At 44.7% G+C, this 22,765-nt stretch overlaps 1 protein-coding gene across 2 annotated transcripts in view; it reads right to left on the reverse strand.

The window, feature by feature from the left end:
- bmp6 (bone morphogenetic protein 6) overlaps positions 1 to 22,765 on the reverse strand; it is a 47,497-nt gene that overhangs the window by 5,852 nt on the left and 18,880 nt on the right. The window contains exons 2-7 of one of the 2 annotated variants that reach the window (XM_023972316.2): positions 21,381 to 21,573; positions 18,140 to 18,288; positions 17,556 to 17,753; positions 3,122 to 3,198; positions 1,767 to 1,877; positions 16 to 1,529 (exon numbers count right to left, since the gene is read on the reverse strand). In XM_023972316.2, coding sequence (XP_023828084.1) covers positions 1,380 to 1,529; positions 1,767 to 1,877; positions 3,122 to 3,198; positions 17,556 to 17,753; positions 18,140 to 18,288; positions 21,381 to 21,573 — 878 coding nt within the window. In that variant the 3' untranslated portion in view covers positions 16 to 1,379. Of the gene's footprint in view, positions 1 to 15; positions 1,530 to 1,766; positions 1,878 to 3,121; positions 3,199 to 17,555; positions 17,754 to 18,139; positions 18,289 to 21,380; positions 21,574 to 22,765 lie in introns of those variants that run through there. The other variant, XM_023972318.2, reaches the window with a different exon arrangement.

Genomic DNA, 22,765 nt, shown 5'->3' on the forward strand with positions numbered 1-22,765 from the left:
AAAAAAAAAGGCAAGTTGTAACATGAGATTTTGTAATAAAATGTCTTTCCAAAAATAGTATCTTTCATTTGTTTTTTTTTCTCTGTAATATGGCATGTGATTGATTAAGTGGTGCAATAAATAAGCTGAAAATGTACACGTATTTACACATAAAAGTAAGTCTAAACATGACCACAAGAAATGTAAACAGCAGCTTACTGGAGGTATATTTTGTGATTTCTGATTGGTTAGGCACAAAGGATTTTTTCAGGATTGGGCTCAATTCAGGAAGTGATTACAGATTGTGCAATAGAAATGTAAAGGTCATTTTCAATTGAACCAACATTCAGCGTTTACCGTGAATGCAGGAACGTTGCCTTTGAAATTTCAATCACGCTGTAATACTGAACTTCCGCAATACGGATTGAATAGAGCCCCAATCCGTAAATGAATCGACAGTAGCAATTACTTTGAAATAAATCAAAACGTCAAACCCAAGCTAATTTCAGAAAGCTGGTCCAAAACATTTGATCAGCTGGTATGACCAACAAATAGCTTTTCCCACAACTTTTTTCTCCAGGTTTTTGGAGATATGTTAACTCAGTGAGTGGAATAACATGGAAATGACAGTTTGCAGGATGTCCAAGGGATGAGGTGAATGTCATCTTTAGAGCAGTCCATCAGTTAAGCCACAACCTGCTACCCGTTGAACCAGCTTGGTGAACACCCAGCATGAGCCTGGCAAATATTGACSCAATGAAGATATTTTGAGGAGTTCACAACTAAAATAGTATGTGGTTGTTTCCGTTCGGCCCATATTATATTTTTGGAAGCCAGGTGAATATGGCGGAAGAACTTCTGAGTACAATCCATAAAGAGGAAATATCTGGATCTTTTTACATTAACTGTAATGTATCGTGGCATACATTTCATGAATATTTCAGCAGATTGTTCATGTTAAAATCAGGCTTTGGTTAGACAATATACATACATCTCTATTAAAATGGTGTAGTTAGGCTAATGCTTTTCCCCTGTGGTCCTATAAAAGGATTTCTACATGTTTTGTGTCATTTGACTACATCTGACCTCATGTAACAGGTTGGCTGTCAGTATTGAGATAACATTGAGTCAATTCCCCGACGCMGTTGAGTTGTTTCGCTGTAATGGGCCATTAGCCGTCTGAGAACATGAACACCACTTAGTTTTGAAAGGAGGAGGGGGGGGAAGCAGCACGTTGGTCTGGTCTATTTATCAGTTCCTCCCTCGCCCTGAGTATGGGAGAGGAGAGAGTAGTACACAACACACACTCACAAACAGGCAGACCCATGATGTCGTGTGCACACAGTCTCCGCTGCAGCCCATGGGCGGGTGACCATGATGACGCGGCAGTTTGGCGGTCGTCAGTGGCAGCCACATGCCCTCACCACCATGTTCTTGTACTTCTTCAGGATGACATTGGAGTTGTCGTCGAAGTAGAGCACGGAGATGGCGTGCAGCTTGGTGGGGGCGCAGCAGGGCTTGGGCACGTTCTCTGGGTTCATGAGGTGGACCTAGGAGACAACAAGAGGTCAGAGGTCACTTATTCCTCTTCAAACATAGCTTGAAGTATCCATGTCACTTTCCTAACGTGAAGTGCGCACTTGAAACATTTGTTTTACAAATCAAATATACATTTACATCAATGGGAGATTTGCAAGAAAATTCAGGTTCCATGAAAATTAGGATTCATGAAATTAGGATATAGCTCTTTATTAGCAACGTATTAGCTCAATTCTTGGAGTGCTCACCAGTGTCTGCACAATGGCATGGTTGGTGGCATTCATATGGGCGTTGAGGGGGAAGGAGCACTCTCCGTCACAGTAGTTGGCTGCGTAGCCCTCAGGTGCAATGATCCAGTCCTGATACAATCACGAGAGGAATACATTTAATATGGATAAACTCTGGTCTACAATGTGTTCTGAAGACTCTGGAAACGGAATCCTGTAGCAAAAAGGTACTGTGTGTTTTAATGGGTACAATATACAGTTCAGTAAAACAGTGCCAGTTCAGCCGCAGCATTGTCAGAGGGCATTTATACTCGCATAAGGTCTAAAGCACTTTGGACTGTAGCGTCCTACTTCACAACCTTCAGTCTCAACTGGGTCTCCTAGGACAGATCAGTGCAGAAATGTACAAGTGCCTGTGGAATCACTCAGGCAGCAGGCTGGTTGCTACAGTCTCTTCTTGTGTGTGTGTGTGTGTGTGTGTGGTGTGTGTGTGTGTGTGTGTGTGTGTGTGTGTGTGTGTGTGTGTTGTGGTGTGTGTGTGTGTGTGGTATAGGCCTTGTTCTGTGTGTGTGTGTGTGTGTGTGTGTGTGTGTGTGTGTGTGTGTGTGTGTGTGTGTGTGTGTGTGTGGTGTGGTGTGTGTGTGTGTGTGTGTGTGTGTGTGTGTGTTGTGTATAGGCCTATGTAGTGTGTGTGTGTGTGTGTGTGTGTATGTGTGTGTGTGTGTGTGTGTGTGTGTGTGTGTGTGTGTGTGTGTGTGTGTGTGTGTGTGTGTGTGTGTGTGTGTGTGTGTGTGTGTGTGTGTGTGTTGGCACCTTCCCTCTAGATGTCAGTGCTGTCTTACAGGGGGTTGATTGTTTTGCAGGACGTAGGTGGCTGCATGTTTTCCTCCATTAACTGTTCGCGGCCCCCTGTTACCCAACACACCCAGTGACCTGACAGAGTTCACAGGCCACTTAAGCTCTTACCAAATGCCTATAAATGCTTCTTTAAAAGGTTTTTAAATCGGTACAAAAGCCTGCTTGTTGGTTTTCTTTCACCTACCAAATGTCTTCACTAGGGTTGCAACAATCTGGTAAATTTCTCCAAATTCCCAGGTTTTCCCAGAAATCATGATTGGAGGATTCCGGATTTCCTGTTTATTCCCTCCTGATGATTCCTTCTTTTCAGGTTTTCTAGAAAAACCAGGGCATTTTGGGAAGTTACCATATTTTTGCAACCCTAGTCTTCAATGGCCTTCTCTTTGACCTGTGATGTTTGACTCATGTCTGTATCGTATTGAACTCTCTTTACTCTGAACAAATGGGACATTATGGGTAATGTAGTCCACCAGTGTGTCACTGCAATTACTGGGGGGGGGGGGGTATTTGATCCTTACCTGCCAGCCCAGCTCCCGGAAGCTGACGTAGAGCTCATGTCTCCTACAGGCTGTCTTCTGGTCACTGCTGTTGTATTCTAAATGGGAAGAAAGAAGTAGAAGTCAGGGTTGAATCATATTCCTCCGCTGTCTTATATCATATTGGGTAGTATGACACGTATATGGGTGTTACACCAGTTCACAGTAACATGGGTTCATTTGTGTAATGGATTATTTTATGTGCCTCACATTCACTTGAAGATAAATTAATTTGAAAGCTTGCCAAATTGAATTGGTCGGCTTTTGGGCGCATTGGGTCGGACGCCGATGACAAACATGTATATAACTGCCCTCCTCTCTCCGCAGTTTGTTTTAATTATCTCCCTCTCTTCCCACCCAGCCGCAGAGTCACAGAGTTAGCGACTCAGCGGGTGTCAACCACAGGTATGGTGTTTCAGAGGGGAAGGTCATTGCTGGCACTGGCCGGCGTTCTGAAGTCAAAACGGGCGACTCAGACTTTCCACTGACGACGTTGAGAGTCCACCTGCTGATTTTTTGTTGTTGCGTTCGTCCCCCTCTCCTACTAAACAGAGAGAGTGTGAGGAGAGCTATGATATCAGCACAGAGTGGCATTACTTCCTGCTGTAGGAGCTCCCTTAAAGCCAACAGTGGGCAAACCATGCCAGGCTATATGCCATACAGTCTGGGGCCCAGGTGGGCATCAGGGGTGGCAGAGAGGACCATCTCTTTGTTTGTGTGCGTGTGTGTGTCAAAGTAATGGGGGACAGGGACGAGTCACTCACAGACCCCCTCCTGCCCTGTCTGTTCCCCCCTGGAGACCAGGACCCAGTCATTAAACCAGTTTATTTAGTTAGCTGGGTGTGGAGTGGTGAGTTGAACTAACTCATTGCCCTTACTGTACTGTGTTATGACCAAGTGGCTCCACTCTGCTCGCTTGCATTGATAAATCGGAATCTACACAGTGCAGGCTCCTACCAGGCCGCCAAAATGAACGCTTTTATTTGTTTTGTTTTCAGCCAACCCACTCAGCTGTTGTTATTAGAGAGCCATAATTTGGATTCATAACTGTAATGACATGATGTAATTACTAATTAGATTGAATTCACATAAACATAATAAGCCCAGACAAGTGTGCCTGCTCCCAATGACGACACAAGGTGAGCTAAGAGAGAGAGAGAGAGTTGCCCTGAAACATGGCAATTAAAAATACCCGCCGCTCGCTTCCCATTGGAACAGGAAACACTTCAACATAAGTGCAGCAGTCACCTGACTGGGGGGTTAACTCACGCCGAGGTTGGAAAACAGAAAAGGTGGCATCTGGTAATAAGGTCAGGGTTGAGAGGTCATCCTGGCTGTTACCGTCGGAGACACTCAGGTGTTTCCCGTGTTCTTTCCTGTGTGTGTGTGGTGTGTGTGTGTGTGTGTGTGTGTGTGTGTGTGTGTGTGTGTGTGTGTGTGTGTGTGTGTGTGTGTGTGTGTGTGTGTGTGTGTGTGTGTGTGTGTGTGTGCGTGCGTGCGTGCGTGCGGTGCGTGCGTGCGTGCGTGCGTGCGTGCGTGCGTGGCGTGCGTGCGTGGCGTTGCGTGCGTGCGTGCGTCGCGTGCGTGCGTGCGTGCGTGCGTGCGTGCGTGCGTGCGTGCGTGCGTGTTCACTGGGTGTCTACTGATGGTTTGTGTAGCTATGGGGGCGATAGAGGAGGGGTGTAGCTACAGTATCTGTCCTAACGCAGTGCAGGGCAGCCATAGCCTCTGGGTCAGCCTGCCTGCCTAGCCCGTCAGCCCCCGGGCCAGTCTGGGTTCTCCGCCACCTCGGCTGTGCCTCTGCAAGGTAAATATTTACAGAGATAAATCTGCCTCTCACTGAGGTCCTGGAGACAGTTTYGAGAGGGTACTTAACCCCTGTCCCCTGGGGCTAGTGTTCCTCTCACATGGCATGGTGTGACCTAGCTACCTGCCTCCACACACACAGGCCCCGATGGCCCTGTTTTACGGCCCAGACATTCAGCTCCCAGCCAAATCACAGGGTGGGGACCGTGTCACTGAAACCCCCCCTGCCCTGGGCAGTTGCTTTAACAAGCACCCTGGTACAGTTTGACATGTAACAGGACAATGTCTGAAAGGGCTAAGGGGACCAGAGGACTTGGGTGACCAGGTGGAAAAGTTATTCTGAAGGTTGAATACACACACTAAAGTAAATAAATACACCATGCTCTGAAACATACTTTCTGTAAGTGTATACATGCATGCAGGCACACACACAGATACACTCTAATAGACAGGAATACACATACACCTTGTTTCCTTGCACCTCTCTGTCTTTATAACCATCAGTATTTACAGTCAAGCAGATATATACTGTTGACTTTCATTGAGTGAGTGTAAAGGCCAGAGTTTTGGTACCCATAAACCACCTCTCCCCTTCCTGCCTGTAAAATGTAAATCCACCACAGTTACCGCTGAGCATGGATCCCAAGGGGCTTTCATACGCTTCTAACCTGAAAAACCTGGCTTCCTTATTACTATAGACTACAATTCAAAAGGGCCTTAAAACAGTTGGGCTAAAGGTGCTGACAAGGGAAAAGTCGATAAATAACATTTATCCCTTGTCATTCCAAAAATATAGAAGTCAATGGAGCCAATTACAAAATGATCACTACACTGTTGCCGGGGGGGGAGTGAAGCATGTACAACATTAAATGGGTTCCTTCCACCAAAATCTCCGGAACTGAACACAGTAATTCCATGGTTTATTCCCGAAACTTTCTCAAGAAAAAAAAAGAGGCCATTTTCAAAACTGCCCCTTTTTACAGTAGCAATTACACAAGCTGTGCCTGTCGAGAGGCGGTGATGGAACGATGGGCTAATAGGCCGCGGCGTTCCCAAAAGAACAAGGTTTTCCTAAAGAGAGAGAGAATGGGCTAGCTTCTTCAAACTCCCATGAAGACTTAAAAGAGAATGTGACTGTTGTCTGTGTCCATGCCGGGTTTTTTCTCCCTCCCTCCCTCTTCCACTGAAGTTTATCTTTCTTCCTGTCTTTCATCAGGGAGGTTATTAAACCCTCTGCAGAGCTCGCCAATGTCTAATTACACCAACAGTAAACAAAGGGAGACTGGAGGAGGAGAGGCAGAGATGAAAACACACAGCTGGACAGCGCCGTGTTATTAGAATTCTTTAAGCAATACTGTTAACTTGGTCAGTCTTTTAGCGAGCGGCTAATGACTGGCCTGGGTAATGACAGGTCTGGGACAGGTCTGGGACAGGTCTGGGGCCACGACCGGCTAGGCTGCAGTGATACTCCTCCTGGATGGTCGTTAAAGGGCCAAGCCCGGCTTCCATTACCGCCCCAAACCCCAAATTACCTTTAAAGGTGTCGTACTGTTCTTTATTTTTCTCTCTCTCTCTTTCATTTCCAAGCGTACAGTTACTGTACAAACTTCCCCTCTCAAAGGAACTCAGTATGTAGGTGTGATTTCATTTGTCGGATAGGGTTTTCTGCTCGTGTTATTGTAGGCTAACTAACGCCAAGACACCTACATGATGAGCCCATGGCTATTTGCCAATATCCATACTAGCATACCACTTAGAATGAAGCAATATATTGGGCATGTATTTTAAGTGGCATGCTAGTGTGGATGTTGGAACAGAGCTCATGACTTGGCTGTTGTGTTCTTAAGCATTAAGCATACTATTATTCTGGTGTGTAGCTACATTGATTTGTTAATATGAATCGGAAACTGTAAAGACGGGCGATGGTGGTCCCATCAGATGCAAAACAATGAGGCACTGTCCCTATTTGTTTCTCCCTCAGAGCAGCACAGAAGAAGGATGCTCCCTTTATCCATCCATCCTTCCTCTCTTCCTCAGAGCCTGTGAAGTGAGTGAGTGATGCGGTATTGGAACCATATGTCTCACAAGTCTGCTGATCATCGCCACTTGCTGTCGCAAGGGACTCGCARCTTCCTGCGCAGGATCTAAATATTTACGCTCCAGACATCCCAAGTGGCGAGGCCGAGGGATTGATGTTTTGGGTTACTTAAAGTCCAATCCTTCAGGACACGTTGGTTCAACAGATTGTCCTCATTAGCTTGAGCACCAGCAGACTGGTCTGGGAGTCTGTTCTGTTCCGTTCTGGGAGCCTGTTCTGTTCCGTTCTGGGAGCCTGTTCTGTTCCGTTCTGGGAGCCTGTTCTGTGTCCGTTCTGGGAGCCTGTTCTGTTCCGTTCTGGGAGCCTGTTCTGTTCCGTTCTGGGAGCCTGTTCTGTTCCGTTCTGGGAGCCTGTTCTGTTCCGTTCTCCTCTGTCCTGCTCTGTTCTGAGGGTTTTTATCTGATGGACACTGCACTACTGAGAAGAGCATGGCCATAATGTAATGTCTAGAACTCTAGACTCTACAGCAAAGCAGATATGGCAGATTCTTTCCAGAATGATTGGTGTGATGAACTACAGAGATGGAACCACAAACTAATAACTTCAGACTCCCATGATAACAATGAGAATTGTTGTTGAGTGGACTATCCTGGTTAAATAAAGATGAACTATGATGTGTTCCAGAAAAGGAAAAAAAACTGTAGAACTCCAATTAACATCATCCAACAACACCTCTAGCCTTTGGATGGTATCGCCATCAAAACAGATGACGTGAAACTGAGGTGGTGAGGAAAATCACTTGAGCTACTATTGTAACGTTGACGGTTACGAAGCTGAGTAGCTGACCCCGTGACCCTAGCCATAAGGGCTTAGTATTAGCCTGAGCCTCATCTGTCAAATTAGTGCTGGGATCAGGCAGATATTAGTCACAAAGCCCTCTGAACCGCAGCTCTTCCTGCTGTAAAAGCACTGGCATCCCTCCTCACAGGGCCAGCTTTATGTTCAGCAAAGGCTAACGTTATGCTAGTGTTATGACGGAGCCAGGGGATGATGGCTGATGAGTAGCCAGATTAGAGCCTGATTTAATTTGCCTGCATACCTGTTCATAACATCAGCCGCTAAGTACGAAGAGGGGGCAGAGGGCAGGTACTGTAAAGTGCACTCTCAAATGATGAGGTCATGCAGCTAGGGATAGTTTCCATCTCTCGGACTCTATTTTTTCCGATGTCCCCATCAATGACAGCACAACTCACCATATTACATTGAAATTCGGTACTTCAAGAGCTTCCCTGCTTGGCGTGCAGATGTTTGGATATTGTCTTGTGCTTTGTGTGAGTGTAAGGTGTGATGTTGTGGGGTAATTGTACGGTGCAGTTGGGTTTGATTCAAATAAAATTGAAATGTTTTGGTCGCATACACATATTTAGCCGATGTTATTGCGGGTGTAGTGAAATGCTTGTGTTCCTAGCTCCAGCAATAATATTTAACAATTCACAACAATAACTATACACACAGATCTAAAAGTAAAATAATGGAATTAAGAAATATATAAATATTAGGACGAGCAATGTCAGAGTCAGGAGTACAATTATAGTGCATTCGGGAAAGTATTCAGACCCCTTGACTTTTTCCACATATTGTTACGTTACAGCCTTATTATAAAATGTACTAAAAAGTTTTTTCCCCTCATCAATCTACACACAACACCCCAGATTGACAAAGCAAAAACGTGTTCTTAGAAATGTTTGCAAATGTATAATAAAAAAATAAAAAAACGGAAATATAACATTTACATAAGTATTCAGACCCTTTACTCAGTACTTTGTTGAAGCACCATTGGCAGCAATTACAGCCTCGAGTCTTTGTGGGTATGACGCTACAAGCTTGGCTCACCTGTATTTAGGGAGTTTCTCCCATTCTTCTCTGCAGATCCTCTCAAGCTCTGTCAGGTTGGATGGACAGCGTCGTTGCACAGCTATTTCAGGTCTTTCCAGAGATGTTAGATCAGGTTCAAGTCCGGTCTCTGGCTGGGCCGCTCAAGGACATTCAGAGACTTGTCCGTTGTGCTGGCTGTATGCTTAGGGTCATTGTCCTGTTGGAAGATTAACCATCACCCCTGTCTGAGGTCCTGAGCACTCTGGCGCAGGATCTCTCTGTACTTTGCTCCGTTCAGCTTTCCCTCGATCCTGACTAGTCTCCCAGTCCCTGCCGCTGAAAAACATCCACACAGCATGATGCTGCCACCACCATGCTTCACCATAGGGATGGTGCCAGGTTTCCTCCAGATATGACGCTTGACATTCAGGCCAAAGAGTTCAATCTTGGTTTCATCAGACCAGAGAATCTTGTTTCTCATGGTCAGAGTTCTTTAGGTGCCTTTTGGCAAACTCCAAGTGGGCTGTCATATGCTTTTTACTGAGGAGGGGCTTCGGACTGGCCACTCTACCATAAAAGCCTGATTGGTGGAGTGCTGCAGAGATGGTTGTCCTTCTAGAACAGGGGTGGGCATTTCCAGTCCTCGAAGGCCTGATTGGTGACACAGTTTTGCCACAGCACCAGCTAACACACCTGACTCCAATAATCACCTGATCATGATCTTCAGTTTAGAATGCAATTTGATTAATCATTTGTCATAAGAAACTAGCTCCCTGGTATACAGAAAATACCCGAGCTCTGAAGCAAGCTTCCAGAAAATTGGAACGGAAATGGCGCCACACCAAACTGGAAGTCTTCCGACTAGCTTGGAAAGACAGTACCGTGTAGTATCAAAGAGCCCTCACTGCTGCTCGATCATCCTATTTTTCCAACTTAATTGATGAAAATAAGAACAATCCTAAATTTATTTTTGATACTGTCGCAAAGCTAACTAAAAAGCAGTATTCCCCAAGTGAGGATGGCTTTCACTTCAGCAGTAATACATTCTTGAACTTCTTTGAGGAAAAGATCATTATCATTAGAAAGCAAATTACGGACTCCTTTTTAAATCTGCGTATTCCTCCAAAGCTCAGCTATCCTGAGTCTGCACAACTCTGCCAGGACCTAGGATCAAGAGACACCCAAGTGTTTTAGTACTATATCTCTTGACACAATGATGAAAATAATCATGGCTAAACCTTCAAGCTGCATACTGGACCCTATTCCAACTAAACTACTGAAAGAGCTGCTTCCTGTGCTTGGCCCTCCTATGTTGAACATAATAAACGGCTCTCTATCCACCGGATGTGTACCAAACTCACTAAAAGTGGCAGTAATAAAGCCTCTCTTGAAAAAGCCAAACCTTGACCCAGAAAATATAAAAAACTATCGGCCTATATCGAATCTTCCATTCCTCTCAAAAAAAAATGAAAAAGCTGTTGCAYAGCAACTCACTGCCTTCCTGAAGACAAACAATGTATACGAAATGCTTCAGTCTGGGTTTAGACCCCATCATAGCACTGAGACTGCACTTGTGAAGGTGGTAAATTACCTTTTAAAGGCGTCAGACCTCGCATCTGTCCTCGTGCTCCTAGACCTTAGTGCTGCCTTTGATACCATCGATCACCACATTCTTTTGGAGAGATTGGAAACCCAAATTGGTCTACACGGACAAGTTCTGGCCTGGTTTAGATCTCATCTGTCGGAAAGATATCAGTTTCTCTCTGTGAATGATTTGTCCTCTGACAAATCAACTGTACATTTCGGTGTTCCTCAAGGTTCCGTTTTAGGACCACTACTGTTTTCACTATATATTTTACCTTTTGGGGATGTCATTCAAAAACATAATGTTAACTTTCACTGCTATGCGGATGACACACAGCTGTACATTTCAATGAAACACGGTGAAGCCCCAAAATTGCCCTCGCTAGAAGCCTGTGTTTTAGACATAAGGAAATGGATGGCTGCAAACGTTCTACTTTTAAACTCGGACAAAACAGAGATGCTTGTTCTAGGTCCCAAGAAACAAAGAGCTCTTCTGTTGAATCTGACAATTAATCTTGATGGTTGTAAAGTCATCTCAAATAAAACTGTGAAGGACCTCGGTGTTACTCTGGACCCTGATCTCTCTTTTGACGAACATATCAAGACTGTTTCAAGGACAGCTTTTTTCCATCTACATAACATTACAAAAATCAGAAACTTTCTGTCCAAAAATGATGCAGAAAAATGTATCCATGCTTTTGTTACTTCTAGGTTAGACTACTGCAATGCTCTACTTTCCTGCTCTACTTTCCCGGATAAAGCACTAAATAAACTTCAGTTAGTGCTAAATACGGCTGCTAGAATCCTGACTAGAACCAAAAAATGTGATCATATTACTCCAGTGCTAGCCTCCCTACACTGGTTTCCTGTTAAGGCAAGGGCTGATTTCAAGGTTTTACTGCTAACCTACAAAGCATTACATGGGCTTGCTCCTACCTATCTTTCCGATTTGGTCCTGCCGTACATACCTACACGTACGCTACGGTCACAAGACGCAGGCCTCCTAATTGTCCCTAGAATTTCTAAGCAAACAGCTGGAGGCAGGGCTTTCTCCTGTAGAGCTCCATTTTTATGGAATGGTCTGCCTACCCATGTGAGAGACGCAGACTCGGTCTCAACTTTTAAGTCTTTACTGAAGATTAATCTCTTCAGTGGGTCATATGATTGAGTGTAGTMTGAAGGTGAACGGAAAGGCTCTGGAGCAACGAACCGCTCTTGCTGTCTCTGCCTGGCCGGTTCCCCTCTCTCCACTGGGATTCTCTGCCTCTAACCCTATTACAGGGGCTGAGTCACTGGCTTACTGGTGCTCTTTCATGCCATCCCTAGGAGGGGTGCGTCACTTGAGTGGGTTGAGTCACTGACGTGATCTTCCTGTCTGGGTTGGCGCCCCCCTTGGGTTGTGCAGTGGCGGAGATCTTTGTGGGCTATACTTGGCCTTGTCTCAGGATGGTAAGTTGGTGGTTGAAGATATCCCTCTAGTGGTGTGGGGGCTGTGCTTTGGCAAAGTGGGTGGGGTTATATCCTTCCTGTTTGGCCCTGTCCGGGGGTATCATCGGATGGGGCTACAGTGTCTCCTGACCCCTCCTGTCTCAGCCTCCAGTATTTATGCTGCAGTAGTTTATGTGTCGGGGGGCTAGGGTCAGTTTGTTATATCTGGAGTACTTCTCCTGTGCTTATCCGGTGTCCTGTGTGAATTTAAGTATGCTCTCTCTAATTCTCTCTTTCTCTCTTTCTTTCTCTCTCTCGGAGGACCTGAGCCCTAGGACCATGCCTCAGGACTACCTGGCATGATGACTCCTTGCTGTCCCCAGTCCACCTGGCCGTGCTGCTGCTCCAGTTTCAACTGTTCTGCCTGCGGCTATGGAACCCTGACCTGTTCACTGGACGTGCTACCTGTCCCAGACCTGCTGTTTTCAACCTCTAGAGACAGCAGGAGCGGTAAAGATACCTTAATGATCGGCTATGAAAAGCCAACTGACATTTACTCCTGAGGTGCTGACTTGCTGCACCTCGACAAATACTGTGATTATTATTATTTGACCATGCTGGTCATTTATGAACATTTGAACATCTTGGCCATGTTCTGTTATAATCTCCACCCGGCACAGCCAGAAGAGGACTGGCCACCCCTCATAGCCTGGTTCCTCTCTAGGTTTCTTCCTAGGTTTTGGCCTTTCTAGGGAGTTTTTCCCAGCCACCGTGCTTCTACACCTGCATTGCTTGCTGTTTGGGGTTTTAGGCTGGGTTTCTGTACAGCACTTTGAGATATCAGCTGATGTAAGAAGGGCTATATGAATACATTTGATTTTATTTGATTACTCAGATGTGTTTGCTAGGGATGGAGACAAAGTGTGACACAAATCAGGCCCTCGAGGACTGGAGTTGCCCACCCCTGTTCCAGAAGGTTCTCCCATCTCCACAGAGGAACACTGGAGCTCTGTCAGAGTGACCATCGGGTTCTTGGTCACCTCCCTGACCAAGGCCCTTCTCCCCCGATCGCTCAGTTTGGCTGGGTGGCYAGCTCTAKGAAGAGTCTTGGTCGTTCCAAAATTCTTCCATTTAAGAATGATGGAGGCCACTGTGTTCATGGGAACCTTCAATGCTGCCAAATTTTTTTGGTACCCTTCCCCAGATCTGTGCATTGACACAATCCTGTCTCGGAGCTCTACGGACAATTCCTTCAACCTCATGGCTTTGTTTTTGCTCTGACATGCACTGTCAACTGTGGGAATTTATATAGACAGATGTGTGCCTTTCCAAATCATTTCCAATCAATGTAATTTACCACAGGTGGACTCCAATCAAGTTGTAGAAACATCTCAAGGATGATCATTGGAAGCAGGATGCACCTAAGCTCAATTTCGAGTCTCAAAGCAAAGGGTTTGAATACTTACAGTTTGTAAATAAGGTATTTCTGTTTTATATTTGTAATAAATTTGCAAAAAAAATCTAAAAACCTGTTTTCGCTTTGACATTATGGGGTATTGTGTGTAGATTGATGAGGAAAAACATTTATTTAATCAATTTTAGAATAAGGCTGTAAAGTAACAAAATGTGGAAAAAGGCAAGGGGTCTGAATACTTTCTGAATGCACTGTATATATGTATGATGGGATGTATAGACATTATAGACAGTACGTGGATAGAATATTTAGTATATCTGTAGAATAGAATAGTATATATACAGCAATAGTTTAATAGGATGGCCTTGACTAAAATACAGTATATACATATGAAATTAGTAAAACAGTATGTAAACATTATTAAAGTCACCAGTGATTCCATGTCTATGTACATAGGGCAGCAGTCTCTAAGGTGTAGGGTTGAGTAACGGTGTGGTAGCAGGCTAGTGACGGCTATTTAACAGTCTGATGGCCTTGAGATAGCAGCTTTGATGCACCTGTACTGACCTCACCTTCTGGATGATAGCGGGTGAACAGGCTGTAGCTCGGGTGGTCGATGTCCTTAATGATCTGTTTGGCCTTCCTGTGACATCGGGTGCCATAGGTGTCCTGGAGGGCAGGCAGTGTGCCCCCGGTGATGCGTTGGGCAGACCGAACCACCCTCTGGAGAGCCCTGCGGTTGCGGGCTGTGTAGTTTCCGTACCAGGCGGCAACACAGCCCGACAGGATGCTCTCAATGGTGCATCAGTAAAAGTTTGTGAGCGTCTTAGGGGCCAAGCCAAATTTCTTCAGCCTCCTGAGGTTGAAGAGGCGCTGTTGCGACTTACTCACCAAACGGTCTGTGTGGGTGGACCATTTTAGATTGTCAGTGGTGTGTACGCCGAGGAACTTGAAGCTTTTCACCTCCTCCACTGCAGCCCCGTCAATGTGGATGGGGCCATGCTCCCTCTGCTGTATCCTGAAGTCCACAATCAGCTCCTTCGTTTTGTTGACTCCGTCAGGGCCCTCACCTCCTTCCTGTAGGCTGTCTCGTCATTGTTGGTAATCAGGTCTACTACTGTTGTGTCGTCTGCAAACTTGATGATTGAGTTGGAGGCGTGCCTGGCCACGCAGTCATAGGTGAACAGGGAGTACAGGAGGGGGCTGAGTACGCACCATTGTGGGGCCCCTGTGTTGAGGATCAGCGTAGTTGAGGTGTTGTTTCCTACCATCATCACCTGGGGGCGACCCTTCAGGAAGTCCAGGACCCAGTTTCACTGTGCGGGGTTCTGACAGAGGGCCCCGAGCTTGATAATGATCTTGGAGGGTACTATGGTGTTGAATGCTGAGCTGTAGTCAATGAATAGCAATCTTATATAGGTATTCTTCTTGTCCAGATGGGAAAGGGCAGTGCGCAGTTGCGAAGGCGATTGCATCGTCTGTGGATCTATTGGAGCAGTATGCAAATTGAAGTGGGTCTAGTGTGTCAGGTAAGGTGGAGGTGATATGATCCTTAACTAGCCTCTTAAAGCACTTCATGATGACTGAAGTGAGTGCTACGGGGTGATAGTCATTTAGTTCAGTTGCCTTTCCTTTCTTGGGTACAGGAACAATGGTGGACATCTTGAAGCAAGTGGAGACAGCAGACTGGGATTGGGAGAGAGTGAATATATCCGTAAACACTCCAGCCAGCTGGTCTGCACATGCTTTGAGGACACAGCTTGGGATGCCACATTCGTCTCGTGTCTGAGCCGTTGAACTGCAACCCCACTGTCTCTGTGCTGACATTTTGCCTGTTTGATTGCCTTATGGAGTGCATAACTGCACTGTATTCAACCATATTCCCAGTCAACTTGCCGTGGTTAAATGCGGTGATTCGCACTTTCAGTTTTGCACGAATGCTGCCATCTATACACGGTTTTTGGTTTGGGTAGGTTTTAAAAGTCACAGTGGGAACAATATTACCTATTCACTTCCTGATGAACTCAGTCACCGTGTCAGCGTATACAGTTGATGTCGGAAGTTTACATAAACCTTAGCCAAATACATTTAAACTCAGTTTTTCACAATTCCTGACATTTAATCCAAGTAAAAATTCCCTGTCTTAGGTCAGTTAAGATCAACACTTTATTTAAGAATGTGAAATGTCAGAAAAATAATAGAGAGAATGATTTTTTTCAGCTTTTATTTACTTCATCACATTCCCAGTGGGTCAGAAGTTTACATACACTCAATTAGTATTTGGTAGCATTGCCTTTAAATTGTTTAATTAACTTGGGTCAAACATTTTGGGTAGCCTTCCACAAGCTTCCCACAATAAGTTGGGTGAATTTTAGCCCATTCCTCCTGACAGAGCTGGTGTAACTGAGTCAGGTTTGTGTGCCTTGCTCGCACACGCTTTTTCAGTTCTGCCCACAAATGTTCTATGGGATTGAGGTCAGGGCTTTGTGATGGCCACTCCAATACCTTGACTTTGTTGTCCTTAAGCCATTTTGCCACACTTGTTTGGGGTCATTGTCCACTTGGAAGACCCATTTGTGACCAAGCTTTAACTTCCTGACTGATGTCTTGAGATGTTGCTTCAATATATCCACATAATTTTCCTGCCTCATGATGCCATCTATTTTGTGAAGTGCACCAGTCCCTCTCCTGCAGCAAAGCACCCTCACAACATCATGCTGCCACCCTCGTGCTTCACGGTTGGAATGGTGTTCTTCGGCTTGCAAGCCTCCCCCTTTTTCCTCCAAGCATAACAATGGTCATTATGGCCAAACAGTTCTATTTTTGTTTCATCAGACTAGAGGACATTTCTCCAAAAAGTACGATCTTTGTCCCCATGTGCAGTTGCAAACCGTAGTCTGGCTTTTTTATGCTGGTTTTGGAACAGTGGCTTCTTCCTTGCTGAGCGACCTCTCAGGTTATGTCGATATAGGACTCGTTTTACTGTGGATATAGATACATTTGTACCTGTTTCCTCCAGCATCTTCACAAGGTCTTTTGCTGTTGTTCTGAGACTGAGTTGCACTTTTCGCACCAAAGTACGTTGATCTCTAGGAGACAGAATGCGTCTCCTTCCGGAGCGGTATGACAGCTGCGTGGTCCCATGGTGTTTATACTTGCGTACTATATTGTTTGTACAGATGAGCGTGGTACCTTCAGGCGTTTGGAGGATGAACCAGAGGATGAACCAGGTCTACATTTTTTTTCTGAGGTCTTGACTGATTTCTTTTGGTTTTCACATGATATCAAGGTAGGCCTTGAAATACACCCACAGGTACACCTCCAATTGACTCAAATGATGTCAATTAGCCTATCAGAAGCTTCTAAAGCCATGACATCATTTTCTGGAATTTTCCAAGTTGTTTAAAAGCACAGTCAACTTAGTGTATGTAAACTTCTGACTCACTGGAATTGTGATACAGTGAATTATAAGTGAAATAATCTGTCTGTAAACAATTGTTGGAAAAATTACTTGTGTCATGCACAAAGTAGATGTCCTAACMGACTTGACAAAACTATAGTTTGTTAACAAGAAATTTGTGGAGTGGTTGAAAAATTAATTTTAATGACTCCAACCAAAATGTATGTAAACTTCCGACTTCAACTGTACGTCAATGTTATTCTCAGAGGCAACCCGGAACATATCCCTGTCCGCGTGAACAAAACAATCTTGAAGCATGGATTCCTATTGGTCAGACCATTGTTTAATAGACCTTAGCACAGGTGCCTGCTGTTTGAGTTTCTGCCTATGGGAAGGGAGGAGCAGAATGGAGTCGTGATCTGATTTGCTGAAGGGTGACGGGGGAGGGCCTTATATCCATCCCAGAAGGGACATTAACAATGGTGTTTTTGAAGCACGAGTAATACAGGCAATGTGTTGATAGAATTTCAGTAGCATTTTCCTCATATTTGATTTGTTAAAGTCCCCAGCTGACTTTATGATTGATGTTCCAATAGAGAATAATATGTACAAATCGAAAGAAACTTTCCACATACTGAATTGAGCGAACAAGTAAAACAAAGCAAAACCCCTTCCTCACACTGTTATATAGTTGTCACACTACTGAGCTGTAATGAACTAGCCTGGTAACGCATCCACCATAATTGCTGGAACCACGCTGGAAAGGACAATGTAGAAAAAATAAATCCAAGCCAGCACAGTACAGTTTGTGTCGGTACTCGGCACAATAGTATGAGGGTTTAAGTGGGAGTTAGTCAAACTATGGACCCACCTGCTGGGCTTGGGCCCCTGGAGCCTCCTTCCTGGGGCTGTGTGGGGCGGTTGCGGTTCTTGTTGCGGTTCTTGTTGGTGGAGCGGGCGGTGCGGATGTGCACCTCGCTGACTTTGAAGAAGGCCACCATGAAGGGTTGCTTCTCCAGCGCTCCGTCACGCCCAACTAGCCCCGCCTCCTTGGAGCTAATGCTCCGCCCTGTTTTCCAGAGGGGCCAGCCATCAATCACTTGGACATACTGAATGGGCTACAGTTCACTGAGCGTAGTCAGTCTACCTGGAAGAGTATCATACACTCTACTGATATATTTGTGACAAATGTYTGTATTTTTCCTTTGATGGATGTTTTGTGTCAAATAAATGTATTTGATTTGCAAAGATATCAACCTTTTCATTTCAGCATTGTGACACATTCAAAAAAACACTATTATTGCCCACTACTGTTTACATTTCATGATGAAAATTCTAAAGTTAGTTAGCATGTTTCCAATGCTAGCTGTTAGCATATGTTTCTAATGTTAACCATTAGCATATGTTTCCAATGYTAGCCGTTAGCATATGTTTCTAATTTAGCATTGTGCTCACCACTGCTGGTCTCCACTCTGATCTGGAGGCCCATGTTGTTGTGGGGACTCATCACCCACAGGTTACTGGTGGCCGTGATGTCAAACTCCAGCCAGCCCTCCTCGGCCGCCCACAGCCTGCGAGACTCCAGCAGGAACAGGTCTGCTTCCCTGGGGACACGGTTCACAACAAGGAGCCATGACTGAGGGGCAGCTAGCAGCTTTCCCATCTTCAGAGAAGTATACAAATGTACATCAAAGACTGCTACACTACCATAACAGATACTGTATCATGTCAGTATGACTTTCATGTGTTCTTACAGCTTCCATTCAGGGATTTTGGCACTATACACTAAGATAGCTAATTCCTATACTGTAAACATGAGTAAAATGCCTTCTGACCTCAATGGGACTTCCTGGTTAAATAAAATATGTAAAATACATTTTTGGCATGCTTCTGATTGACATTAACTTCTGCACATCGAGAGTCTATGGGACACTTGACTTTGTAATAATATATAATATTATATTATCCAAAGCGACTTACTTGTGTGCATGTTCTACCAACTGAGCCACATAGGACATTTTTGTTTTACATTGTATAACATTCCTCTACTTCGTAACATCACCCCACCACTATCCCCTGCCCCACTGTATAACTGTAGCTAGGTCTCAGGTGCAAAAGACAACAACAACCAAATGAAAGAGAGAGAGAAGAAGAAGGAGAGAAAAGAGGTCTGTCCCATCCCCATTACTGTAAAGACACAGCGCAGGTCCGCCGGGCGTTCCCCAGGCCACACATCAAAGCCCCACAAACTCCCAGGTGTTCCGGGAATGCCCCTGCAGTCATGCATCGGCAGCCCCTCGTTATTGCTCATTAATGAGAGTGTTTCTGAGGGCTTCCATATGAGGCCGTTCCCAATGCCCCCCTCAGGTAGTTCACACGTTTGGCACAGCGTGGGTCCGGAGGGTCAGTGCTGACTCATTCTGATCGAGGCAGCCATTTTAAAGCCTGTGGACTGGCAGGGGGTCCATCTGGGAGCCGCAGGGGGCGTGGCACTAAAGCCCTATTGTAAAGCCTCTTATTGACTGCTTAAATGAACTGGAATAATAAGGTCATATGTCAACGTTTTGTGTTTTTTGGTTCCAATAAATCTCCTTTACAGGCCCTGTCAAATAAATGCAGTTAAAAACGCACCATATTGACCTGTTGTTTAGCCGGCTTGTACTGTTCTAACATACATTCAGCTTTAGACTGGTGACAAGACTTGTAAACAAAATAATTACGTCACAGTTCTCAAGAACACCATGCTAAATGTGCACTGACATATTGGGTGTTGTTGAGAGAGAATATGGAACTACGTAGTGATGTTATTTAGTAAGGAAACAAACACATTCCAGTGCATGTTAACCTGCCATGTTTTGCACTGACTAAGGCCACATTCTTTGCAATCAACACATTATCTGCAAGACCTCGCATTCCTTGCGTACTGCCAAACAAACCACCCCAATGAAGTGAATACTGTAGTATAATTCTACAGCCTATCATTATTGCTGAGGGTCATAACAGAAGCCTTTTTAACTGTAAACAAGGGAGGAGGAACGGAAAACCCCAGAGTTTGTAGACCGCCTGCATGACTTTAAGAACAACTACCAGAGACATTACTGTTGCAAATGAATCCTTACGTAAGTATTTATATTTTTTGCTTATCTTGTGGCTTTTATGAAACTTCAGAGAATGTATTTTGGCAATGATATGCAGTTGCACCTCTGTTCAGCCCTACTTGCAAGCTTTCACTACCCCATCTGCTTTTTAAAGATTAGGAGCTATAATCAAAGCAATTATAACTTCCAAGACATTAACAACTTGCAAATTAATCTGTTTGTCAGCAAATGTGTTTTGCAAGCCACACAAGTATTTAGGATTTGCAAGCACAAAGCGAGTTTCTCGGAGAGCCCACGAACCAAACTATATAATTCGCTTCAAGGTAAAACCTTGTCCTACAATAATACAGTAATTGGAGATATTGGCCCCTTTAATCTCCGAAATATCAAAACATTTTGATAAAAATGTTGGCAGCAGAGCACAAACCGTCTATTGTAAAGATAAAGGAATGTGGCAAACAAGTACCTCATGAAAGACATAGAAACGCTTTGAGAAAAAGAAGAATCCAGCAAAAATGCAAAAAGAGCAACTGTCTTTACAACTGTAATTGAATTGAGGACTAGTAGACTTGTAGACGACCAGAAACGTATACGGCAAATGTAATAATACAACTACATCACTACACATGAGGAGGAAAACAGAGAACAGACCCCCATCTTACAAAGCCATGGGACAAGCATTTTGGGACATATTATGCARCTTTTTGTGGCTTTTGAAAAGTGCCTCAATGAACAACTGCATAATCTTACATCGTCTCCCATTGGTCACTGTTTAAAAAAGTATATAGCCTCCAGCTATCTCATTGGCCGTTGTCTCTGCGTGGGACGTCTCTCCCAGCAGCCACAATGTAAATGTTTGGCCTTGCTACTCTTTTTTTGGACTCTATTAAAGTCAGGCTATTTCGGTAAGGCGTTGTGGTCATGCCTCATTCTACAAAAAATACATGGCAGAAAACCAGAGCTGGAAGTCTGTCTCCCACAGCGACAGAGAGAGGAGCCTGGACTAAATTCACCAACACCCTATCAATTCCCAGGCCGGGAGAGGACGCTGCCTACGCTACACTAACATGTAATCAATGGCTGGAGAAGTGCATGTAGCTAAGTCCTCCTTTTGCATACAGTATACTTTCCCCCTCATCTGGACAAGCTCAGGACTGACTAGGAGGACGGCATAGCAGGAGTTTGGGAATGGGATGGTCTCACATCATATCTCAGTGTTCACTTAGTCTTAGGGTCTGGTATTGTATTGTTCATGTCATCCCAGTGTTAGACAGCTAATTGGAAGCACAACCAGATGGGGACTAGAGAGAGGATTCCATAGAGGTCTGCCCGTGTTTTATGGAGGATTTTGACTCAGCAGCCCTTACAAATACTATACCTCAAAAATATGTGATAACATCTCATCGCTGCAGCACTTTCAAACAGTACAACTGACAACAAGATAACCCTGATATAAACCCATGTATATAACACTAGCAAGCACCAAGCTATTTGACTGTGAAAAGGGATTGAATATATGCTCATATTCTCACCAGATGGACATATTCTAAAGCCTGGACTGTGAGTGAATACAGGGGTTATAGGTGTGGCTGTGTTACCTGTTGGGGTGCTCCTGTACCACTTGGTAGACGTTGAGCAGGAGKGTCTCGTTGCGGAAGGTCCGGCTCACACACTCCTTGTAGAGGCGGAACTCGGAGGCGGTGACAGCCTCTCCCTCTGGGATCTGGGACAGGTTGAACTTGAACTCCTTGTGGTGCCGTCTGTGTGGCGACAGCTCTCTATCGTCCTCCACTATCAAACACACACAGGGCAGAGATACACGCACATACTGTAAATCAGATCATTGGTACAACATCATTGGTTAGACCTGGCTGAGACTTGCAACAGTCAAACCTAGGGATTCAACTGAACAGGAGAGATAGCCGAACGCAGGATGACTTTTGATGCATCTTGTATCCCTCCACACCCACTAGTATACAATGTAAAATGAATCTGAACAGTCTTCATTTACATAGACGCATAGTATTGGGTTTCATATTGCAAAGTCTGTGGATGTAAACATATCTTACTTTGAGTTGTCTAAATAATTGAGGCTAAACACAAAAAAAATGATGTACCGACAGGAAAAGCTGACCAACTATACAGTTCCAGTTTAAAAAAATATTCCCCTGACTTTATGGGGATTTACTGACTGTGGGATGTTAACATGTAACTCAGCTAGCATAACAAACAGGGCTTGACATGAAGAGGCCACAAAGGGATAGTAAAAAATGTTTTTAATAGTAAAAACGGACTTCCGCCTGCTATACTGTAATGCAGTTAGTTACTTAGGCGTTCCATGTATTCCTATGCAGTTGAGTGGTCAATACAGTATCTCATTCACAGACACAGCACTGAGGTACACCATAAAAGGGTTTCAAAGCATCACATGTGATTTATGCATATGGACTAATAGGGCTGTGGCTTACTGCTTCCTAAAATAAATTCCCTGTTATTGTTTGAAGTGAAAACCCATGATTTCAGGGCTGTAAACTCAGTCTGTGTTCCAATGACCACTTCAGAGGCTACAAATGACAAAAATCAACTATTGCCTCCCAACAGAGCTTCCCTCTTTCAACTGCAACATGCGTTGCAATAATAATGCGTTCCCCAGGGAATTGTTTCCCATTTCGCTCTGGGACTTCCCCACAGTTCAATAGCACACAGAGAGAGAGGGAGAGAGAGAGAGAGAGAGAGAAGCAAGAACCACAGTGAGCTCCCCTGCACATTGATGGCATTCGTGCCACTAACCATGCTCAGTCTCACACACACATAGACACACACACACACATACATCATACACACAATCACCCCTGTAGTTCCCAGGACTGGCTCCTGTGTGTTTCCCGCCACATAAGTACAAGTCCAGTCGGGATGGAGTGTCCTGTCCCGCTCTCCCGTTCTGATTGGATTTCCATGCGGTGTTCCCTTGTGAGGTGCAGAC

Source organism: Salvelinus sp. IW2-2015, linkage group LG27 (assembly GCF_002910315.2).
Source record: "Salvelinus sp. IW2-2015 linkage group LG27, ASM291031v2, whole genome shotgun sequence".
Classification (NCBI taxonomy): domain Eukaryota; kingdom Metazoa; phylum Chordata; class Actinopteri; order Salmoniformes; family Salmonidae; genus Salvelinus; species Salvelinus sp. IW2-2015.